The sequence below is a fragment of the Pungitius pungitius genome, chromosome 12 (genome assembly GCF_949316345.1).
Source record: "Pungitius pungitius chromosome 12, fPunPun2.1, whole genome shotgun sequence".
Taxonomy (NCBI): domain Eukaryota; kingdom Metazoa; phylum Chordata; class Actinopteri; order Perciformes; family Gasterosteidae; genus Pungitius; species Pungitius pungitius.
The window spans coordinates 184767-203734 of NC_084911.1; the positions used below are offsets into that span (position 1 = coordinate 184767).

An 18968-nucleotide genomic window follows, 5' to 3' on the forward strand; every position below is an offset into this window, starting at 1 on the left:
TTTATTTTCCTCTGCCATTGTTGCCTGTTGCTGAGCTGAAAGACATTTTGGGATATTTGGCTCTAATGTGGGAGTCTGTTTCAATGTATTCTGGGTCAAATGGACGGGGCGAGTCAAATCCAAAAACATTTTGACCATTCTCGGCATGATGCAGATTTTTAATTGGGACAAAATTTGGGCTTTTACTGATGACCTTTCACAAGTCCATGAGGGCACAAGGCCTTGAGGACAGAAGGCCCCAGGAACACAAGCCCACAAGAAGACAAGCCCACAAGAAGACAAGGACACAAGGACACGTCCAGACAAGAACGCATATTGAGAAACAGCTTTGGTTTCTCATTTGTACATATTGTACAATATTGGTGAAAAACAATAAAACTTGCTTGACTTTTGAACTCCTCTTTATTGATTCATCATTTATTGATTCAAATGTTTTTTGGTTTGGTTACTTGCCACATGAAGACAGAGAGAAGCTACATCAGGAAAAAACCACTGAACACAGATCAGATCCTTTTTGCTTCATCTGTTTATCTTCCACATTTACTTTGTCCCATATCTGTAATACTTATATATCAATACTATAAAACATACATCACAGATTATAATTTCTAGAATTCACCCGACAAACCAGAAGTGTTAAACCAGAAGATTAAACATTTTACAAAACAAACACATTTCCAATGTATGTGTTGAAGCCACTGGGGCAAACTGGGGGAAAATGAATGGCCTCGTGTTCTGTGCTCCATATACAATTATTAATGCAAATCCTTGCATTACGTTGCATTTGCTCGTTACAGGCGCCACCTTGTTGACACCTGCGACACGGTCAAAACTGTCTGCTTCCCATCCACACCTGTTCTCATTAGCAGGCACTTACTTATTTGCATTTTACTGGAAATGTGCCCCCCTAAGTTCAAATGTAGCAACTGCCTGTCCCAATTCACTAGGTGTTTCCCTCAAGATCAACAAAAGCAACAAAACCTGCATTATGGCTCCAACAAAGTCAGTATACCAAATCAATATTCTTAATAGAATTTAATGAAACACTTTGATTAAACCTCCGGCTCTCTCAAATAGGTAGATCCAGGATGTGTTTAGCCTAGCTTACCATCCTAAGGGCTTCTTCTGCTCTAGTGTTTTTATTCTTATGACAACATGAATGATTATGTCTTAAATATGAATCATTCAGATTCATTTCGAACTTAAAACACAAACTTAAAGTCGACATATAGTAACATAGTTGAGAAACATTACTTTTATGTTTTGCCAGGCTTGTAGTGATTGTACTGATGAATTGAATCTTTAATTAGAACACTTTATGAACAAATAATGTTTAAGATTAAACTGCAGTGTTTGCCTCTTAAAGGAGACAGTGTTCATTCACACGCATGAACATAGACTTATTGAAGTCAAGGCTTCACGTCTTAAAGCTGCATTCTGTGTAGTGACCAGCAGGGGGCGACTCCTCTAGTCCCATAGAATGAGAAAATTATTTTACTTCTCTCTTGATTTATTCCCTCAGTAAACATTGTGAACATGAGTTTATGGCCTCAATCTCTAGTTTCAAGTCTTCTTCAATACAGCATGATGTTCATTTAGTAAATGATGTCCATGTAGAGTCAAACCGACCATAAGCCAAGGGTTGCTTTAGGGCGGGGCTACACGCTGACAGGTCTCTACCAGTCCATAGAGCAGATTTACATTAAGGCTGCGCGCTGATTGAATTGTTATTATGGAGACGGTATAGACGTCCTGGTCGACCTGTATTGAGATCATTGTTTCCTCTACAGCTTCAAAACCCTTTGAATTTACATATCAACAAAATGTATTACAAGGATGAGGTGATGTTTGTGTCCAAAGAATCCTGAACAGATTTAAAGAGTATTTAAAGTTTTTAGAACATTTTAGAACAGTTTATCCTCAAAGTAAGGTATTCTGCTCAGAGCTTCAGTGTTTCTAAGTTAGTGAGTTTTGGTTGTTTTGGTTAAAGTGTCCAATTTAGATGGTTTCGCTCAGGTCCTATCAGGTGCAGTAGGTAGGGAGGGAGGAACCTGGTGAACCACGTCTTGAATTCAGGTCCCGGAGATCTAAAACGTTCTTCGAAGATGTGGACTTTGTTGGAAAGGTTCTTGCTCTAATGTAAGATGTAAATATGTTTCACAGGGTTTAAAAAGTGGAGCCAGACTGCTTTCAGAATATCAGGGTAGTAAGCAGGGTTTCAAGTTGCATACTCAAAGTACTTGGTCAGAAAGGAGGTGATCACCAGGTTCAAAATCTTTGGAAGAACCTCAGCAAGTGTCCTGGTATTTGGGGGGGCTTGCAAGAGGTCTGAGGGTTCAGGGGAGTGTTCCACAGGACATCCAGGAAGTTCCAGAAGAGCTCCAGAAGGCTCCAAAGGAGCCCCAGGAGGTCCAGGAGGTCCAGAGAAGCTTCAGGATGTTCCATAGGGTCCTAAAAGATTTCAGAGGAGCTCCAGGAGCTTTCCCTAGCTCTCTGAGAAGACAGTTTGGAACTCGTTAAGCATGAGTTCAACTATCTGACTCTGGAACACCATGTGGATTGTCATGCTGGATGACTCAGTCTGGGGGCGGAGCAACGTGGGGCCGAATACGATGGCGACGCTCTGTACCGACATCCTGTTGGATTCTTTGTGCTCGACCACCCTGAAGAGAGACAAATAGACACCTGTTGAACTCACAGGATCAGGAGACCTACATGAGTGAAAGGGTCCCACTCCCAAACACCCCAGGTCATCATCGACACCTCCAAAGAGGGGATGTCAGCGCTACTCACCTGCGCAGGTGTTTGAACAGCAGCTCCATGGTGTCGTGGTTCGGCAGCGGTAGGGATCGGACCAGGTCCTTCATATAAGAGACTCTCAGGCTGTAGTCCTGGACCTCTGCAAGAACACAAGCAATAGCAACTTACTAGTTGTACTGATCTTACTGGTGTTACTTGTTTAAGTGTCCCCAGGTCTTAGTGGTCTTACTGGTCTAGATGTTCACTGGTTTTAGAGGTCGTAGTGGTCTAGATCAGAGGTCCCCAACCATCGGGCTGCGCACCGGTACCACATCAGAAAAATAATACTTTTTTTTGGAAAAAAATATTTATTTTGAAAATTGACCGAAATCTCTCCTAATTACGTGCACTTGTCCATCTTGACCTATTTCTCAAGCATCCCCCCCCTACACACCCGCCCATCGGCCGGTCATTTCGTTGCGTTTATCTGCCACACCTTCAAGATTGGTCCGTGAAATATTGTCTAACTATTTATTGTCCGTGAGGCAAAAAATGTTGCAGACCACTGGTCTAGATGTCCAATGGTCTTAATTGTCTTGTGCTGCTTTCACACCAACACTTTACTCGCACAAGTTTTCTCACCCAACTAGTTATAGTTAATTCACCCCGGTCTCCTTTTCATGAAGTATATTCATGGTATTGCAGCAGGACGGCGGTGAGGACAAGTTGGTGAATTTTTGCTGATTTTGCGTCCTGTAACCCTCCCCAACCATTTGCGTCTGTGCATTGACTTTGCATAGAATCTACTTGCGCGGATGATTTACTTCACTTTTGGTTTGAACGCAGCATTAGTCATCTAGATGTTCACATATCTATTATTGGTCTTAGAGGTCTAGATGTAGCCAAGTCTTAGTAGTCTTAGTCGTATCAGTCTCTGATGGACCACATGTGTACTGACGGATGGCTGCGATGAACTTGTCAAAGCAGCTGAAGGGAAACAGGGGTTCTGGAAGCTCCCTCAAGAAAAGCTTCAGAGCTCCAGTGATCACATGGATCTCCTCCCACTGTCCGTCCTCCAGATCCAACTGCTCCTCTGCAAGGGCAACAAGGACAACAGGTCAACAAGGGGGGGCAACGGGTCAACAGGGCCACCATTTTAACAAGGACAACAGGTCAACAGGGTGAAGATGTCAACGGGTCAATCAAGATCAACCGGGTCAGCAAGATCAACAGGGTCAACAAGGGCACAGCCCAGTAGGTAAAAAAGGTCAAGGTCAAAAGATACAAGAGATTGAAAGAAGGATGGACAAAAGAACAGACAGACAGAGAGACAGGCAGACAGTTACCATGATCAGCTTTATGTCTCAGTTTCTGGATCACAGCCAAGTTTCCACTAACTCTGTAGATTCCGTCCACATCCAGACCTGAACACAAACACACAGTTACACCTGATCAGTGTGTGTGTGTGTGTGTGTGTGTGTGTGTGTGTGTGTGTGTGTGTGTCTGTGTACCTCTCCTCTCCACAGTCCTGATACACTTCTCCATGAACTTCGGGGTGGTGTTGTTCTCTCGGTGACAGAGAGTATCCAGGTGACAGCCAAAGACGTTGTCTGGACAACAAACAAGCGACGGCTTTGAGAATTTCATGTTGGCGGGGCGTGTTAGCCTGGCAACAGCCTCTTAGCATTGGGTTACCTCGGATGTATCCCTTCTCCTTGACGCTCTGCAGCGTTGGCCTCCGTTGGAGGAAACGCCGGAGTTTGGTTCGAACATGCCGTTGTTCTGAGTCAACTATTCCAGAGGATGTCCTGCTTGCTGAGACACCACAGAAGAAGAAGTGGAGGGGTAGGGAGTCATCAAAAATATCTGTAAACCTTTTCCTCATAATATTTTGAAAAAACTAAAATTTAAACCATGAACCATATGGATACAAGCTTGTGTTCTGCTGTGTTGGAATTCCTCAAATGGGAGGTTTGGTTTGAAGACAGCATGTTTTCAGTGTGTCTCATTGTTAACATTGTAAAAACATCTTAGTCTTTAGAAAATAAATAAAGCCTGCTCTACTTTGTGGACTCACTTGTCCTCTTCCTGTCTTTGTCCTCTTTGTCTGAAGCAGCTTCGTCCTCATCCTCTGACACATGATCCTGCTCCTGAAAAATGACACCACCCTCATTAGCAGCTGAACCCAGATCCGTCAGATATGTGATGTCACAGTGTTGTGGTTACCAGCTGTCTGATGGTGTCCTGCATCACCTTCAGCCAATCACTGATGATGCTCTCGGTGTCGTACTGCATCAGATACTCGCAGCCCTGACGAGTTTTCAGCTTCACGGGTACACAAACACACAGACTTTACTACAGCAAATGATAACACTTGTCTCCACTCTTTCCAATACAATCTCAGGGCATCCAATCAGGATCCAACTCTGCATTGCTTAGCAACCATTTGAAGACATTAAATCAAAGATGTTGTTATGGATGTAAAAAACTGATCAAGAAGTAGGAACGAGGAATTAGACAAAAGTTGACCAGGCCAGCGGCATACCTCGAGGACGTTCTTCTTAGAGGACTTGTCCCTGGTCGCCCGGCTCACCGAGGCTCCTCTCAGTTCCACGGTGTACTCTGGAACAATCTGTGATGTTTTACTCTGGAGAAACAGCAAGTAATCAGAATCAGAAGCTGTTTATAGCCACGTTTTAATTTTTCATGGTGGATGGTGCAATACATTTTTTTAGAAATCATTTTATTCTTTAAGACGGGGGGTGCGCGCTGAAGGTCCGGACGGTACAGCCGACAGCGCAACTGGCACCCGGTAGGCCATACCCACTCTGGACTCTCCGGCGGGCCAGATGTTTGACATATGTGATCTAAATGATTGCAGTTTATATAATCAGTGCTACTGGGTGAGTGACTGGTTCGTACTGCGTTCACAGTTGTAGCTGACTTGGGGTCTTTGTGGAAGGTTAGGATCCCACCATGGAGGACGGTCCAGGACTGACTCCAGTTCTTCCTGTCAAAAACAATAACAGGGATTACATCTGTAAATGATATGATGGAAACATTTGCAATGCAAGAGTTTAAATGGTAGGATTTTGAATCTCACCTGATCTTTTTACCGTGATCGACTACTTTGGTCTTATTCATGATTCCTGCTTTCTCCAAATGATGGCCCTGTAAAGACAGACAGGCAGAGAGACACGAGAGACAGGTTTCTTTAAACCTGCAGGTCCACTTGGTAATGTAACTCCTGTGTAAACATGGGCGTGGTGATTGTGAGTGTGTGTGTGTTTTTGTGTGTCTTTGTAGCTGTTGTATGTTGGGTGAAACATCTTTCCATGGTTTAGAAATTAAACCTTTGTGTCCCAGTCAGGAAAACACACGTATCCATCTCAGTTGATCCCCCCCCCCCTCCCATCCAACACCAACTACTACTTCAGCAGCCAATCAGGACGCAGGACCTACATGATGCTGCTGGGAACCTTCACTCCGGTCTGAGAGGTTCCTCTTCAGTTTGTGTGAATGCGAGAGCTTGACGGAGAACAGGATGAATCAATGAAATGATCAATCAATGCATGAATTAATAATGAGTGGATGAACAAAGAATAGATAAAGAATGGATAATGAATGAATAAATAATGAATGGATGAATAATGAATGAAGGAAAAGGGAGGGGGCTTAAACACATTGTGAGAAGCGTGTACCTGAGGACTGTCAGGGGAGGGTCTCCTATTAGACATCTCGTTGATCTCAGAGACGTTCCTTCTGTGGCTGTGAATGAAGGTCTGAAGCAAGAAGTTATTATCCAGTAATATTTATACATTATCGATAGATGTTATTCTCGATTGAAGTTATTCTCTATTTTTTTATTTTTATTTATTAGTTCCTGTTATCATTTACTGATTTTGAGTTATTGTCTGTGGATATTAATGTCTATTCATCTTAAGTTATTATCTGTTGTAATGTTGGTCGGAATCACCTCTTCAGCGACGGCTTGTCTCCAGTTTTTCCCCTCTGAAGTTGTTTCCTCCTCAGAAACTCCATTTCCTATCATCCGTTGGGGCACAGGAGATACCTAGAACAATTAATGGATTAATATATTTATTAGAGTCAAAGATGAAGCACAATATGCAGGATGTGTGGATTTATAACCTGCTGCGGTCTGATTTCATCTTTCGGGTCCAGCTGAGCTCTGGGAATCAAACACACGAGCTGCTGAGGATTCTGGGAAAAACATCAAAGTTAGTGGTGTCTTCACATAGTAAAATTTGTCTCTGTGTTTCTAAGTGTTTGTGTATTGTTACCGTCGTGAAGACCTCGTTGTTGTCATCCTGTACCTGAGGTGGATAATCTTCTTTAGGCAGTGGAGGCTTCAGATATAAGCCGGAATAAAGAAAGAAGTTTTAGTCTTAGATTTATCACACTGATCAGGTGATAAATCGTAATATTATAAACTGTTGTTCATTAGTATTGATTTGGTTCTTATTTGTTGTCATGACATGTGTGATTTAAGTCTGGACTGTCATACCGGCCTGTCGGCTGGGGCTGCTGGGAGGGGGGCGGGTGGTGGCGGCTCCGGGGCGGCCCACGATGTAGTTCCCGAGGATGGGTTGTGGTAGTAGAACTTCCCGGAGGCTTCGTCAACCAGCTGCTCCCAACCAGCAGAACCCTGACAGGAAGCAGCAGGGGGGTATTACACAAAACCAGGTTATCCTGGATTAATTCACCTCTGACTTGGTTGCACGAAAGCAGGTTGAATTAAACCCGGCCAAGTAACCATGGCGATTTATTCTTTGCAGCTTTCAGCCAGGCTAAGATTAATCCTAGAGTCTCATGTGTTAAATCATCCGCCGCTCTGATCCCAAACAAACTGTCTTTAACAGATGAGGGCAATATACAAAGTCCATTCACCATGTTTCTTCCTGCTCCTTGGTGCCCATTTCTGAACCATGTGTTGGATGAAGAAGCTCTGATACTGAGACGTGCTTTCAGAAGTGAGAGGGTGTTTGGGGACAGATGGACCAGCACGAAGCTCTCATCATCCCACAGATGCTCTGTATGGCACTGAGCTTTTTATATGACGAACCTGTAAATAAAGCCACTATTACTGTCTTCTGACAGTACCGGTTCGAATTCCGGCTGCCCCATGTGCCACGTCGAAGTGTCCCTGAGCAAGACACCTAACCCCTAATTGCTCCCCAGGCAAAATGTAATGCATGGGTTATAATGCAATGTCGCTTTGGATAAAAGGGTCAGCTAAATAACATGCAATGTAATGTGAGCAGGCATCTCCATATACCATCTACCCAACCTACATGGGTTTTAAATGAGGCCTCATCTTTAGGGTAAATTTCCAGAGGACCATTAATTCCCCCTGCTCACTTATAAGGCAAAATATAGGCCAAATATTAATTTATTTTTTTATATTTTATTTATATAGTGCTTGCCATGTTAGGCTACTCAAAGACACTTTACAGTAAAACCAGCACATTTAGCACATAAAGACAGATACAGGAATAAAACCAACATATAAAACAATTAAAAGAATTAAAAAGGAGTGTTCAACATTCCTAGTAAGTAGATATTTTTGTCTGCCAGGCTTTTTCTCTGTTTAATTATAGCTGCCATATTTCCTTCTTTTGCATATTGCATGATATATGCTTCACCCCCTTATATATTTGATCAGTTGCTACTCAGCGAGTGAGAAAAATGCTGCGCGGCGTATTCTCAATTTCTGCATCAGTAAATCTGTGATGGACACCGTGGTCTTTTGAAGAAAGCCGTGGACGTGCACTGATCCAAGCTATGTGCACCTAGATTGACTTGGCTCCCCCTTCTCAGCCCGGTTCGACAAACGTGCAACTGATTAAGATCACAATAAGTCAAGCTGCGCTATCTTGGATTTCTTTATTCTACTTTTGTGCAATAGCCCGCAGGTGTTACTTTACAAAAACAGTAATAAAATGATAATAATAACAACCAGGTACCTGAGAGGAGGCGGGGGAGAGCACAGCACCCCCGTCGCTAGACTTGGACCGGTCCAACTCTCCTTCCAACGAGGGAGGAAGGTCTTTGGGGTTGGACCAGGTGGTCTGTCTGGTTACTGGGTGGAAGTAGAACTCTTGTCCGCTGTCCTGGTCGATGTGAACCTGTGAACATAAACAACGGGTAAAGTTGATTCTTTCTCAACCTTTCAACACTATTAATAGTCATATATATATATATATATTTTTTTTTTCACATACATTTGTTAAACCTATCAGAGGTCACTTTACCTGCCAGCCGTCCTGTGGGCTGAGGGGGGAGGCGGGGCTTATCATACAGGAGGAGACGGAGGAGGACGGGATGGAGGGGGTCAGGTCAGGAGGAGGTGACGAGGGGAAGGCGGGGTCAGAGATGGAGATCTGGGGGAGGTTTGTTTTCTTTATGGAGGAGATGTTGGCGTAGATGGGCGACTTTGGATGGAACGAGTCAACAATCTTCAGAGACAGAACAGTAGATCAATTCAGCAATCAACAATCAACGGATAAATGAATTATTCGACCGTCAGAATAATGTTGATGATGGATTTGGTTCTCTTCAGGATGTTCTCTTCTCACAAAGACTAACAGTCTATTTCTAAGTGAAAGGGAGGGAACAGGAAGTCCTCCTTTCATGTTCTAATAACACACACAGACCCACACACATCATACACACAGGCACATATAAACACACATAAACAAAGGTGACTCAGGACAGACCAGGTAAACCCAAGTGTGTAGTGCGGGTTACTGGGGGAGGCCCCGGTCCAAAGGTTTTTCAACTCACACCTCTGGCGGAGCTTCGCTCACATTCCTGTGGAGGTAGGGGAGATTGAACCAGAGTGGTGTAGGTTCAAAACTTCCATTTCTGAAGCTGCGGGAAGTGAGTTGTGGCCTCAAGGTCTTAGGCCCATCAAGGGGTGGTAACCCTCAAACCCTGTGGTGGACACCGGTGGTCAGGGAAGCCGCCCGACTGAAGAAGAAGGCCTTCCGGGTCTTGATATCCAGTGGGACTCCGGAGGCAGTCGCATTGTACCGACAGGCTCGAAGGGCAGCAGCCTCTCCCCTCGAAGGGCAGCAGCCTCTCCCGTGATAGAGGCAAAGCAGCGAGTATAGTAGCAGTTCGGGGTAACTATGAAGAAGGACTTTTGGTCGGCACCAAAGTGCTTCTGGAAGACCATCCGGGCACCACAGAAGAAGAAAACATCCAAGCTGTGTACGGTAAGGATGGGACACTGTTGACCGCGACTGAGGAGGTTATCGGGCTTTGGAAGGAACACTATGAGGAACTCCTGAAACCAACTACTACGCCCTCTTTGGTAGAAATCTAGCTGGAGGCGGAAGAGGGATTATCGTCAATTTCCCTGGTGGAGGTCACTGAGGTAGTCAAATAACTCCGCATTGGCAAAGCCCCGGGGATTGATGAGATTCGTCCAGAAATGCTAAAAGCAATGGGTGTTGGGGGGTTGTCTTGGATGACATGTTGACATTCAACATTGCGTGGAAGTCTGGGACAGGGCCAAAAGAATGGCAGACCGGGGCGGTGGTACCTCTCTTCAAAAAGGGGGACCAGAGAGTGAAAAAATGTGGGAGGTGCTGCGGGAGTACAGGGTGAGGAGGTCCTTACTTGGGGCCATCCAATGCCTCTACGCCCGAAGCGAGGGCTGTGTTCGGGTGCTCGGCAGTAAGTCAGAGTCGTTTCCGGTGGGGGTTGGCCGGGTTGCGCCTTATCACTTATATTTGTGGTTTTCATGGACAGGATATCGAGGCATAGTCGGGGGAAGGAGGGTCCACAGTTTGGGGGGCTGCGGATTTCATCACTGCTTTTGGCAGAAAATGTGGTCCTGATGGCATCCTCGGTCTGCGGCCTCCAACTCTCACTGGAGCGGTTCGCAGCCGAGTGTGAAGCACCTCCAAATCTGAGGCCATGGTTCTCAGCAGGAAGCCGATGGATTGCCTACTCCGGGTAGGGAATGTGTCCTTACCCCAAGGGACCTTAGGGTCTTGTTTACGAGTGAGGGGACCTTAGGGTCTTGTTTACGAGTGAGGGGAAATGGAGTGTGAGCTTGGTTGGAGAATCGGAGCAGCGGGGGCGGTATTGCACGTGCTTTACCCCACCATTGTGACGAAAAGAAAGCTGAGCCGAAAGGCAAAGCTTTCGATCTACCGGTCAATCTTCATTCCTACCCTCACCTATGGTCATGAAGGATGGGTCATGACCGAAAGAACTAGGTAACAGCTACAATCGGACAAAATGGGTTTCCTCAGGAGAGTGGCTGGCGTCTCCCTTAGAGATAGGGTGAGAAGCTCAGCCATTCGTGAGGAGCTCGGAGTAGAGCCGCTGCTCCTTTGCGTTGAAATGAGCCAGTTGAGATGGTTTGGACATCAGGTAAGGATGCCTCCTGTGCGCCTCCCTTGGGAGGTGTTCCAGGCGCGTCCAGCTGGGAAGTGGGCCCGGGGAAGACCCAGGACTAGGTGGACAGATTATATCTCTGCACTGGCCTGGGAAAGCCTTGGGATCCCCCGTCTGAGCTGGAAGATGTGGCCCGGGAAAGGAAAGTCTTTCTTTTTGTGATGTATATGTATTATTTTATGTTTTGACACTTAGGCGAGAATAAGTTATAAAAAACATCCCTAACATGACTATAATTAACCTTATTCACATGAATATTATTTTTCATCATACTGGCCATTATTATTAGTGAGACGATCGCTATTATTATTAACATGATTATTATTACTAATTACATTGTTTCCATTAACATGATTATTATTAATATGAACATTGTTAAGATCATTATTATTGACATTATTCTTTTTGACAAAAGTTATTAGTATTATTATTATTAACATGATTATTATCCAAATGACTAACATGGATAATATTAATGTTAACAGTTAGAGCATTTTAGTCTCAAATGTGATCCATCCACCTGCATTTGTATCTAAATATTCTCATGAACATCATCATCAGTGTTTCTGTTTTAAACCTGTTTCAACACAGCATAAGATTCCTCTGAGGTCAAAGGTCAGAGGTCACACTAACCTGAACACGTTGCTCTTTAGGATCCACAAGCTTGATTATTTTTAACATTCTGAAACCAGTCACCAAAAGTTTAGATCAGGGCTTGAGCACTTCCAAAATGCCGATCTCCGTTTGTCTGCCGTCAAATTCTATCCAACATCAAACACAATATTTTGTGATTTGTCAGCAAGTGAAGCTGTTTCATGTCGTCAGCTGCAGCTCTGGATCCTGATGTATCGGGTTCAGAACAAGTCCATTATGCAGTGAACTAAATAATAATCAATTACTGATCTAACATCAGTTCTGTCTCCTGCTGGTCGACACTGACAATAACTACAGGAACAGGAAGCCCTGAACACCTCGCGAGGTTTCTACACTCCCCCTTTATCACATCTTCCTGTCCGACCCTGAACACATCCTGCAGGCTATGACATCACCTCGTCCTGCCGACGTCACACATCCTGCTGTGACATCACCAGACCCACAAAGAGTATGACACGCCCCCCACCCCGTTTTAAAGAAAGACGAAAAGCACAGTAATTTGATTTTAAAAATGGTACAATTGATTCAATTTAGATTTACTTATTTCATGACTGAAAACTCTCACCAAAGCATCAGAGCCATAGTTGTCTAGATGGAACACCTACCTGTGAAGGGGGCGGGTCCTGTGAATGAGGCACTGCAGGACTTCCTCCCACCAGAGCCTCCAGGTCCAGGTTAAGGTCCTGTATGGATTCATAGATGTGGTTTGAATCCTCCTCCTTTACAGGATCCTCTTCACTGCTGCTCTCCTCCACACAAAGCTCCTCCTCCAGATCCTCCTCCTCTGTCGAGGACTCCCGGTTGTCACAGCGACCTGTGGATGGAAAGGAGGCTTCGTAGTGTGGGTGGGCCAGCGGGACCACCGGCGTCTCCACGGCAATGGGCTGGGTCTGGGTTCTAGGTGAGGGCACCGGGTCTGCTGGACTGAAACTGGGAGCTCTATGTTTGTCAGAGTCTCGGTGATCCTCCGCAAACCCCGGAAGGTGTTTCTTGTCAGCCAAGTTTGTAGTTCCGGTTTTGGCAGCATCAGCAGGGGGTGTGCTGGAATGCCGCGGTACTGACAAAAAAGACGTTTCAGGAGAGTCGAGTGGGAACCCAAAAGTGGACATGCGGTTCTCAGTCTTGCGGTTTTGTTTGGGTTCAGGTCTGAGTCGGATCATCACGTCATCCCCTGGTTGGGTTCTGAACTCTTCCAGAGTCTTTGGGACTGGGACTGGAACTGGAACCGGAACCGGAACCACCACAGGAAGCAGTACAAGTTCAGGACTGGGTGGGTCGAAGTCTAGAGGCGAGTGGAACTCAGTCGGCAGCTCTTTCACGTACTTGGCAGGGATGTAAAATGACTTGGAGCTCTGGTCCCTCTGGACCTGCCACCAGTGGTTGTTTGTCTTAGCCAGCAGGATGTAGCGCTCGTTGGGTTTGATGGAGATTGTGGTACCGTCCCGCCCCTGGTACTCATAGTCAAACTCCACCAAGACCAGACCCAGACCTGGACCGGAGGATCAGAGGAAATAATGAAATGAGTCCAAGATGCTAATGCAAACCAAATGCTAACGACAATGAAAACAGGACTCACCTCTAGCGAGCATGGAGGAAGCTGTTGCCATTGTGATGGTTCAGGGCCAACCCCCCTTTGGTAGATGAGAAAGTGACTGAAGGTGAGGTATCAAAGGTCACATGGGATCATTAGCCCCCTGAAAGTGAGAAATAGCGTCAGTAGTTCAGTATTCAGAGTAATGCTGTCCACTTCGACCGGACACGGGCCACTGATCGGGCCGATGATCGGTCCGGCTGACGGGAGAGGTTTGCGCGTTGACGGTCCGAACGGAAAATGGCCGACGGGGGGGGGTAAGCGCTGCCGATCCGACCAGTGAACGGTATGGCCGACGGTTCACTGACTGATGGTGACAGCTGTCACCCGGCGTACGCACTCCAGCGGCGGGCCGCGAGTTTGACATATGTGGTGTAAAACATTAAAAATACTCTATGTACCTCTGAGATGTAGTACCATCAAACACAGCAACGTGAAAGTTTAAATATTTCAACTTTCAAGTTTGCTGCATTTGATGCGACTTTTCCTGAAATTGCATTGACTTGTTGCAAACTCAAAGCTCCAGTCTCTTCACGTTTGTGCAGACTCGTTTGGTGTGAATGTGGCATTACAGTTGTGACATACAATTACGCACAATAACCAGATGCACAGTGTTTAGTCTAGGTAGTAGCAGAATGCTAATTTACAATACCTGTCCACAAGAGGCTTTTTTAAGGGAAAAAGAGAGAATAATATAGTACAATAAGTACACATATAAACACATACACACCGATGTAATGCTTCTATTAAAAACATTCAAATTGTGTTTCATAGTTTTAGGACTGATTGTCCAAATGAGATCTTGGGCATAGCAATACAACATTTACCATTGCCTGAGACTGTGCGTTCACTCTACTGGTGTAGTACAGTATAAAGTACAATATGTATCTTTGTGATAAAGTACAAAAAGTAAGTAACACATAAAGGAAATAATATAGGAAAGTAAAAGTACAATAAATTGTTATATACATAATCAGATCATACTGTATTTATGATCGGTTAGCTATTGATTACTTATTGATCGGCACTCTATTAAAAAGAAATTAGAATATTAAAATACTGATCAGCTGTGATTCTGTGATCCTGTACAGAAATAGTGCTCCAGTACTCTGTAACATTCCACTAGTACTACAATTTGTATACAGATATTAGTTTAAATATTGATTATAGTGAGGCTTCTGATCTGCTCAGAGTTGTTACAAAAGACCACTTGAGACGGAGACACACAAAAGAAGAGTTTGGTTTCTTCCTGTCAGAAAAAGTCAAACTAAAGTGAGCTCCTCCCGCAGCTAGAGCTAATGCTAAAGCTAATGCTAATGCTGAAGCTAATGCTTATTCCCCACGACTTCTATAGATTAGGTTTTCTTACTGAAATGTTGCGCAATTGGATTTTTTTCACACATAAGAGACCTGTGTCCCAGCACACACAATACATGCAGTACACACACTGTAAACCCACAGTACACACCAGTACTCAAAGTACTCTTACTCCAGTCGTACAACAGGTGGGACTCACCTTTCTATTACACTTTTCTCTCTTTCTGCCATCAAAGTTCCAAGTTCAAAGACTTAAAGGGCTTCCAGGAAATCAAGAGGATATTCGAGAGGCTCCTCAGAGAGACGACACTCACCGGCTCTCTCGCTCTCTCTCACTCACTCACTAGACTCCGCCCAGTCACCAGGTAGAGGGGCGGGCTTAACTCTGACATAACCTGCACAGGTGGAAACCTGCAGACTTTGCATCAGATTACTTCTGCACTTTACGCTGAAAGATGCAGAGGCAGGAAATGAATCTATTCAGACTAGACTAACTCAGGTAGTCTGTACAGTATATATATTTTTAATACGTGTAGATGAAATCCAGCGTTCTGATTGGTTGAGAGTGAGTCATGGGGTGCATTATTCAGCCATAATGTACAGTAGCTGTTCACATTGACCCATTGTTCCATATCACTGCACTCAAAGTAACCCGGTAGATTTTGCGCGACCGTTAGTTGAGATTTTAGCTTTTAGTTCGGTGGCGATCGTCGAAAAAAAAACGTAAATCCCCCAAATGATGGTTTTGAGGCAACGTGAGCTTTCACAAGCGGACATTAAGGTGACGTCATGATGTGAATGAATGAGATGGTGAGGGACCCGACGCTGTTTACGTGCACGTAGGGGACTATTTGTCTCTGGACTGATGACATGTGACACAAAACGGTTGGTGGCTGCAACTATTTTATCAAATCAAATCAAATTTATTTATATAGCGCTTTACAACAACCAGCAGGCATCCAAAGTGCTTCATGCTGAAAGGCAGCTATTTACTTGCTATTTGAACCGTGTTATAAAAGCAATAAGGTACTTGAGGCAGAACTTTATTTTCAATAACTGCCCTCGAACTGTTACATTATTGAAGATAAAGTACAGCCTCTTGTACCTTATTGCTTTAATTTTGTCAGGACTGGTGCAGGCAGGCAGAGGCAGGACTCAAACGCAGACAACTACACTACAAAATAAAACAAGACATCTTCATTTGCCACAATTCTTGATGTTGGGAAAGTTGAATGTGATAAAATTTGACTGTGGTTTGCTACAATATAGAACTACATTTACACCCAAATCAAAACTAGATCAAATGTACATGTACAGTCATCACATCTTCAGCTCTTATGTTGCATTTACACCAAACCGAAGTGAATTTCGCAACTCTTGTGCATGGACTTTGCATGGAATCCAATCGCACAATAATTTGCTTTGCTTCTGGTGTGAACGCAGCATTAGAAGTGTGTTTATTACAAAAATTAGAACTATACATACAGGCACACGGGGCGATTGTGGCTGAGTGGAGAGCACACACACAGACACACTGACAGGACAATAGCAGGAGGCTGATCTCAGACCTGTTCTGTTTATGGAGGGAAGTGTCTGCTCTTCCTGTCTTAGCCCCGCCCACATGGCTGCATTGACTCCACCCCTCAAGGACATCACACGCTGGTATGTGTGTGTGTTTCCTGTCTTTGTACAAGAACAATAGTCAGACTGATCCGCTGCTAAATATTCACTGCTGCTGTTTTCTTGTAGTCAGGTTTCTTTAAACTGATCAGATGAGAAAAGGATTTTTGAAAAAATGATAACCATGGTAACATCTAGTAAACATGATAATCAAGGTAACATGTAGTAAATATCATAACTATGGTAACATGTAGTAAATATCATAACCATGGTAACATGTAGTAAATATGATAACCATGGTAACATGTAGTAAATATCATAACCATGGTAACATGTAGTAAATATCATAACCATGGTAACATGTAGTAAATATCATAACTATGGTAACATGTAGTAAACATGATAATCAAGGTAACATCTAGCGTCATATGTTAAGGTCAGGCTGCTGGCCCTTTAAGAGACTCCATGCAGGTAAACAGTCTCAGACCGGCACACACCTGAGGCAGGTGTGATTCATGTGAGAGAGAGCCTGACACACTGGAATGCAGCACCCCCCCTTTATTCCCTCCTCTATGTTTGTCTCTCCGCCACACCCACCCTACCAGGAATGTAACACACACACACACACCCTCATCCCTTCGATCAAAGGACTAAACTGTCAATCATCAAACTGAGGTTGAGGGTTTGTGGCCGGAGGCGCCCAATCGACCAATGAGAAAGTAGGAAGGGCTCACAGGAGGAGTTTAAAAGAGAATATCTGAATTGTTTTTGTTACTGATCCAGATCCATCACGTGACCTCAGAGAGCCAGCAGCCAATCAGGAATCAGAGAAGAGAGTTCAACCTTTACCCTTAGTGTCAGGGTACACACAGACGCACAAACACACAGTCATACGGTCACACAAACGGTTCATGAAGGTGTTTATATCTGGTGGTGGTCATATTTAAGGGTTTATATATCTTACAGTTTCCTGCAGTGGTCCTGCCTGACATCTACTGCTAATTTCACTCACTATTAATAACACTATTACTACCTTAGTTATGGTTGTTATTTTTCTACATCCACTTCTGTACTCTACATCTTTTACTTATACATTGTATAGACATGACATCTGATATCTATAGATGGTCATTAGATATTACATAATATATTCAACCACTCCGGTTTCTTTACTTTCTTTCCCTGTTGAAGGTTTTTGAAATGTATTTTTTTGGAGTTTCTCCTGTGTGTGAGGATCAAATGTCAGAGGACGTCCAATGTGTACAGACTGTAAAGCCCTTTGAGGCTAATTTGTCTAGAGAAAATATATATGAGTATGTTGTAGTATAACAAAATATTTCGTAAATGTGCAAATGTAGCTATTTTATGTATTTAATTAAATTAAACATTGTAATACATAAATGAATGAAAAATAAAGCTTAAAATAATAAGTATTTAAGTATTTTTTTACGATAGCAATATATTTGACATATTTTTATTTTGTTAAGACAGTTACTTTACTTTTTGTACTTTTTATTTCTATGTACTTGTAGTAGGAAGAAAGTACTGAGTAGTTCTGAGTACTTATTCCACCAATGGGATACTACATAATAATAATAAGTATACATCACAAGGCCCATATGGGTCACCAGTTGACCTCTCCTGCATGTGGTCTTTTATATTATTTAATGTTACATTACATTATATAGTGTGGTACCGGAGACAACCCAGAGTGTATATATATATATACTTATATAGAATATGTTATTTCATATTTTATGTTTTTGCTGTGTTGTTATTGTATGATTCCACTGGAAACCATATAAACAAACTCCTAAAACGTTGGACAAAAAGTCGGCGCTCGAGGCCTCTGAACTAAAGCCTTTTTTCAAATGAACATGTATTGTTATTGTTTCATTCTTGTTAAAACCTGTCAAGAGACTACAGAGCTGACGCTACGATGTGCTACAGTGCACCAAATGGATAAATTGAAATTGTTATCTTATCTTATAATGTAGAACTCTGCACACACACACACACAGACAGACATGGACACACAACTCTCCCCTTACAGCAGGTGCTTTCCCTCATACAGCTTTTAAAGTCCAACCCAAAAGTTAATCAAACACACACAAGAAACCAACAAGAGAAGTTGAAACCTGAAACTCAGACCAGCATTTACATATATATATATATATATAGATATATGTATCCTCCCTCCCTCTCTCTATATATATATGTATAATAATAATCATAATAATGCTTTACCAGCAATAGGTGTCAGATCCAACCATCCTGCGTTTTCCTATTGAGTGAAATCACTGAAACAGGTTCCTCTCTCTCTTACTCTTTAGCCTTGTCCCTCCCTGACATGCCAGTCTTAACTTGTTCTTCTCCTCATCCCCCTCCTCTTCCTCTTCCTGCCTCACTACATCCTGTTGAGCAGAAGAAGACAGACAGCGCCCTCTGGCTGCAGTGACTGGTCATCATCATCAAAGAGATAATTCCTCAGAAACTATAAATTGAGTTTAGTCCTAAAAAGTCTGGTGTATCCAGAAGTGGATTAAACCCAATAGTTCTCAAAAATACCATCAAGAAAAAAACATAATATAATAATGCCACATCTCTCTGGAAAGAT

The 18968-nt window shown here is 43.5% G+C and overlaps 1 protein-coding gene across 5 annotated transcripts; it reads right to left on the minus strand.

The window, feature by feature from the left end:
* Nucleotides 1-383: 383 nt before the first annotated feature.
* Nucleotides 384-18724, minus strand: arhgap27l (Rho GTPase activating protein 27, like). 5 transcript variants are annotated; one of them, XM_037476367.2, is made up of 23 exons: nucleotides 18599-18724; nucleotides 16300-16410; nucleotides 13400-13517; nucleotides 12429-13312; nucleotides 9012-9215; nucleotides 8724-8885; nucleotides 7265-7405; nucleotides 7041-7106; nucleotides 6889-6960; nucleotides 6716-6811; nucleotides 6441-6521; nucleotides 6202-6267; nucleotides 5843-5910; nucleotides 5662-5749; nucleotides 5285-5386; nucleotides 4966-5064; nucleotides 4817-4889; nucleotides 4435-4554; nucleotides 4251-4349; nucleotides 4086-4163; nucleotides 3698-3832; nucleotides 2794-2899; nucleotides 384-2663 (listed from the first exon to the last, which is right to left on the minus strand). In XM_037476367.2, exons 3-23 carry the CDS (start codon nucleotides 13428-13430, stop codon nucleotides 2486-2488), a joined length of 2949 nt encoding a protein of 982 aa, XP_037332264.2. In that variant the 5' UTR covers nucleotides 13431-13517; nucleotides 16300-16410; nucleotides 18599-18724; the 3' UTR covers nucleotides 384-2485. The 5 variants fall into 5 exon arrangements, with proteins under 5 accessions (XP_037332264.2, XP_037332263.2, XP_037332262.2 ...); XM_037476366.2 differs by having other exon boundaries at nucleotides 16300-16414; XM_037476365.2 differs by lacking the exon at nucleotides 16300-16410.
* Nucleotides 18725-18968: the final 244 nt, after the last annotated feature.